The sequence below is a fragment of the Xyrauchen texanus genome, chromosome 1, assembly GCF_025860055.1.
Source record: "Xyrauchen texanus isolate HMW12.3.18 chromosome 1, RBS_HiC_50CHRs, whole genome shotgun sequence".
NCBI classification, from domain to species: domain Eukaryota; kingdom Metazoa; phylum Chordata; class Actinopteri; order Cypriniformes; family Catostomidae; genus Xyrauchen; species Xyrauchen texanus.
Window position 1 is genome coordinate 9,427,465 of NC_068276.1, and position 6,000 is coordinate 9,433,464.

General features: G+C 37.9%; 1 protein-coding gene across 1 annotated transcript in view; it reads left to right on the forward strand.

Moving 5' to 3' along the window:
- Window positions 1-5,278, forward strand: part of chsy1 (chondroitin sulfate synthase 1) — a 212,337-nt gene extending 207,059 nt beyond the window's left edge. The window contains exon 3 of the mRNA XM_052133601.1: window positions 2,480-5,278. Within this exon, the coding sequence (XP_051989561.1) occupies window positions 2,480-4,051 (1,572 nt within the window). The 3' untranslated portion in view covers window positions 4,052-5,278. The remainder of the gene's footprint in view (window positions 1-2,479) is intronic.
- The last annotated feature ends 722 nt before the right edge of the window (window positions 5,279-6,000 follow it).

Consider the following 6,000-nt stretch of genomic DNA (forward strand, 5'->3'; position numbering starts at 1 on the left):
CTTTCAACCCTCTACAATCATGTTGGAGAAAAAAGCGTCATTGGCTTATACAAATTTTTGTTTTTACTCTCCAGAGTTTTGACAACATGTAAGCATAATATAACAAAAAAAATATATTAAGCAAACTGAGGGGGGACACTTCATATATATTCACGCAGTATAGTATATTGCAATTTTTTTATATTATACTTTATGATTTTAATATAATTTTAGCTTTTTAAATATGTATAAATTTCAAATTGTATCAATTTATATGACGTCATGAAATCGCATTATAATAAATACAAGCTGTTGTCACTTTTCACATTTTTAACAAAACAATTCACAAGGTAGGAACCTAATAATTAATATTAGGGGTCACTAATAATTAAGATTAGGGGATAATTAAAATAATATTTTAATTATCAAAATATGTCTCTCAAGAGAGCTGCTCTTGTGATGTCCGCAGTGAGCAAACAAGGTTTGAACATCAACCGTAACAAAATTAAATTGAAGTTCATGGCTTTTTAATACATCTGTGTACAAATATGAAGGCTGCTTATTGATCAATGCAGGTAAACTTTACGGAGAGTTTACGACTTACTAGTTAAGACTTGCCTTAAGAACAGGTGGTATAATATTTTTTACTCAGCTAATGTTGTCTATTCTCTTACCTGTTAAAACAGCTCTTCGGTGAAGCCAGGCTGACAACTGTCTCCTCAAACAGCTTTTCCTCCTGTTGAAAACCAATTCCAGTTTTATCTAACATTCAGTGGGATGTTTATTGAAATCCAAACTGCAAACTTACCTTCACAAATGAGTTACTAGGAGTGCTACTTGGGTGTTGAGAGATGTGTTCCTTTGATGCTCTTCAGTTTGGAGATCCAAAATGTTTCCCAAATAAACAAAGTCTGAGGCACTCAAAAGGAATATAAGTTTAAAAAGCCTTTATTTAAACTTGGCTATCCATTAAAAAACATATGCCAACATGTTTCGGCCTCTTTGGCCTTCCTCAGGACAAATTCTTACCTTGTTTAACTTCTACATTATCCATGTGCATTGTCAGGGCTGGACTGGGAAGAGAAATCGGCCCAGGATTTTACATGGCAACTGGCCCAAAAGTTGTTTGGGGGGAGAGTGTTCACTAAAGCGGCAGCGGCTCATTTTAGCTTATTGCGGTGACACAGCGACCCGCTCGGTTCTCCCAATGGCCAGTCCACCCTGATCGGCCCCAAAGTGCATCGGTCCACCGGGAAAATGCCCAGTATGCCAGATTACCAGTCCAGCCCTGCTCCTCATCAATTCCAATTGATCACTTTAGAAATTATGCCCGTGAGCTGGGCCATATTCAGGCATGCACTGCAAAAATTATGTCACACATGGAGAATTAATGCAAGCCCATATTATATTCATCATATGTAACTGGTGTTGATCCGCAAGTAGATATTCAACTTGACCAAAAAAGCTAACTTGGTGAGTTATACTGTTATTCATTGTGGTTATTTTACTAAATTAACATTAGCTGCATAGCTAATATTTATTTATTTAAATACTTATTTAAGAAAATAACCACAATGAATGTTCAGCGTAAACAAAAGCTACAAAGCATAATTATGTATTCAGAAAAAATCTTTAAAGCCTACAAAACATATGTTTGAAAATGTCTACTGATATCTTACATCAGTTTCTTTAACTTGTTTCTATTGAAGTAACACATGCGCCGCTGAATGTAATGCTGCTACAATAAAGAGTAACATAACACGCTCAAGCAGGGGGGAAAAATGAGAGTCCAAATAAATAATTACATATTTAGGAATATTGCATTGTGATGCAGTATATGCAGATGTAAAAAAAAAAAAAATTATGTGACTGGATAGCTAAAATTTTCTTGCCAAAACAGCCAATTTCCCATTGAGACCCATAGGAATACAGAATGTTAGGGAATACCAAGATGGCGGCGCAGTAGCTTCACTGTTGTGACGTCATGAGCAATCCAGTTATATATATATATAGATCAGTGAACATAATGTAGTAATTTTATATCGCAAAAATAGCTGGAGGTGGTTTATATCGAAAGAGGTCCATGTTCAAGGTGAATAATGGCAGCGCCCTACCTAAAAGTAAGGTGGATATGGATATATTCTAAAGTATATCTTATGGTATGCATAAATAATAATATTGTATAAATGTACAGAGAGTTACAAAAATATGCAAAAGTCAGAGGTCAAATGTACAAAAGGGCATATTTTTACTGATGCTACGGTTATTAATCTTTGAGATCAGCTTGGATGGGATGATGGTGTTGAAAGCAGAGCTAAAATCAATGAATAGCATCATACAAGTTCAAGTTAAAATTGTATTGTTATTATTTGATTGACTGGATGGGTTAGGTTGATAGAGCCATTGTTTATATTTCTGTTTAACAATTGAGCTACAATTGAAACTGTCTAGCATGTGGGGAAAAAACATTCTGATCATTAATCCTAATTTCCTCTTTCAGATGCAGCAACTGTTTTATGAGAACTATGAGCCAAACAAGAAGGGCTACATCCGTGACCTCCACAACAGCAAGATACATAGGGCCATAACTCTTCATCCCAACAAGAACCCACCGTACCAGTATCGACTGCATAGCTACATATTGAGCCGCAAGATTGCAGAACTGCGCCATCGCACCATTCAGCTTCATCGTGAGATCGTGCAGATGAGTCGTTACAGCAATACCGAGGTCCACAAGGAAGACCTTCAGCTGGGAATGCCTCCTTCTTTCATGCGCTTTCATCCCTACCAACGAGAGGAGGTCTTGGAGTGGGAGTTCCTTACAGGGAAGTATATTTTCTCATCCTCGGACAGACAACCTCCACGCCGTGGCATTGACTCCTCCCAGAAGATGGCGCTGGACGACATCATTATGCAGGTCATGGAAATGATTAACGCCAATGCCAAGACGCGTGGTAGAGTCATTGACTTCAAAGAGATCCAGTATGGATACCGGAGGCTCAACCCCATGTATGGGGCAGAATATGTACTTGATCTGCTGCTACTTTATAAAAAGCACAAGGGGAAGACCATGACCGTGCCTGTTAGGAGGCATGCTTATCTTCAGCAGACCTTCAGCAAGATTCACTTCCTGGAAGAGGACGAGATGGATGCTCGAGTGCTGGCTGCCAGGATCAACCAGGACTCAGACTCGCTCTCCTTCCTATCTAACTCTCTCAAGATGCTCGTTCCATTCAAGCTGAGTGGCCCAGGCATAGAACTGCATGAACCTAAAGAGAAGAAGATCAACATGCTTGTGCCGCTGGCGGGACGCTATGAGATCTTCATGCGCTTCATGGCAAACTTTGAGAAGATCTGCCTCATCCCCAACCAGAACATAAAGCTGCTGATTCTGCTCTTTAGCACTGACAATAACACAGAACGTATTAAGCAGATCGAGCTGATGAGGGAGTATCATATGAAGTATCCAAAAGCCGATATGGAGATCAAGCCAGTTTCTGGCCCATTCTCCCGTGCTCTGGCCCTGGAGGTCGGATCAGCCCACTTCACCAATGATTCCTTACTCTTCTACTGTGATGTGGACTTACTGTTTACTCCTGAATTCTTGACGAGATGTCGTGGAAATACCATACTTGGCGAACAGACATACTTTCCCATCATCTTCAGCCAGTATGACCCAAAGGTTGTCTACGCGGGCAAGGTGGCTAGTGAGAACCACTACATGTTCACTTCGAAAACAGGCTTGTGGAGGCACTACGGTTTTGGTATCGTCTGTGTATACAAAAGAGATTTAATCAAAGCAGGTGGCTTTGACATCACCATCCAAGGATGGGGATTGGAAGACGTGGACCTCTTCAATAAATTTGTCCAGTCTGGGATTAAGCTATTCCGTAGCACGGACACTGGTATTGTGCATGTTCATCATCCCGTCATCTGCGACCCCAACCTAGATCCCAAACAGTATAAAATGTGCCTGGGTTCCAAAGCGTCCTCACATGGCTCAACGCAGCAACTGGCGGAGCTGTGGTTGGAGAAGAATGACCACTCTCAAACTCCAAAAATGAATCAGTGAGGACAGAATAGACCTAGCAAGTACAGACCCGTCCGTCTTCCTCTTCGTGGTGTTTTTTTTTAACTACCTTATTGATTTTTTTTTTTTTTTTTTTTTACAGAAAAGACTTCTGTGGATATATTTTAAAAATAACTTGTTTTGTAAATTTTACAGGAGCAGAGCAAAACCTGAATATTCAGTCTCAATCTTTAACATTGTTGCAAACAAAGGAACATTGAAGTAAAGCATCTCATCGAAGCTTTTGAGCTCAATTTTCCAAATCATATACTGAGCATTATATTTATGGAAACTCTTGTAAGGACTGCTGTGGACCTTGCCTATCTGAGTATCAATAGATGCATCACAAATGAGTTTTCTGTTGAAGAAGGACTGTAGAAATGTGGTGACTGGTAAATGTTTATTTGTGAATGTTTACAGAAAGCTATGAAAAAATATGAACAAGTGATTCGTCCTATGATAAGGTGGTCAAAAAAATCAACAATCTTAATTGTGAAAATTAAGAGCCATTGATCAAAATTTGCATCTTTTTCCAGTTGATTTTGCTTTGGGTATGTGTGTGTGTGTGTGTGTGTGTGTGTGTGTGGGGTGGGGGTGGGAGATCGATTATAACACTGTTTTGTTTTCTTTTGAGTTTTTTTTTAAATTTTTTATTGACTTCTGTAATTGAAACTGCTGGATGTAGATCTTCTGTAGATCAACTCATTCCCACTGTCTAATTTATTGAACGTTCATCCTTGATGTATGATGTCAGACTGAGGTTATGTATATTAGAGATTTTATAACCATCTCAGTCATGGATAGTGTTTTGGATTCCTGTTTTTCCTCATTACTTTGATTACCAAAGACTCTTTGCACAGTTGCTGTAGGTGATATTGTGTGTGTGTCTGTGTGTCCAAACGTAAGGCAGCGAAGCAGGGAAAACATGAATTGTACTGTAGGATGGTGGTACCTATGACCAGATTTTTTCCCCTACACAGTTCTATAAAGAGATATGTAAAACAAGCCACTTAACAAAATGTATTCTCAGTCTTTTCCTCCTGTTCATTAGTTGATTTGCATAAAGGGTGTTCCCCCTTAATTGAGCCATGCACTCCATGGGGCAAATCACCCTAAACCATACCACCACCTCTTCTTTTGATGTGCGGACAGATCTTTCTCAGTAGTCCATTTCTTTTTTGTTATTCTTTGGGGCATTTTCATACTTTTCCCTGTTAGCCCCATACAAATGGGAAAAACTTTATATTTAATAAAATTTAAATGTTTATCAAAATGTGTCTTGTGCATGATGTTTTAATGTCCACTCCACCACAAGAAATGCATACACAAAACAAGTGACATTTTGCTTATTCTTTATGAGACTACTTATTTTACATGAAAAATGAACTGTAATAATAATTTAATTAATAATACATTTTTCACATCAGTGGTTGAAATATATTTTAGTTAATTCTTGAGTTTCACACACATTAAAAATGGAATAGATGTTTTGGTGACCGTATCAAGAAGGTTGTATAACAGTAATACATGCAATTTGTTAGGTGGTGTAATAAAATATCTCAACTTTACCCACACAAAAGTACAGTTGACTACAGTATTTATTTTTGTACGTAAAAAAAAAAAACCTACGATATAAACTTCTATAATGACAACCGTATTTATTCTGTATTGCTATATTAATCTATGAAACTATATTTTTTGAAACTATAAGTGGTCCAGGAAATCTATCCACTGTGCTCTTGCCATACAATAGGCATCTAACCTCAGGTTGCTCTATGTAGACTGTACTAATAATAGGGGTAATTATAGGGACATCACTTGACATTTGGATATAAGAATTGTACTAAAAGTTGCTCCACACATTCTATATAATTATTTATAGGCCTTCAAAATAATCTCCAGCCTTTGTTGATGATTATACAGAACTGTTATCAGCAACTTTCTGTAGATGG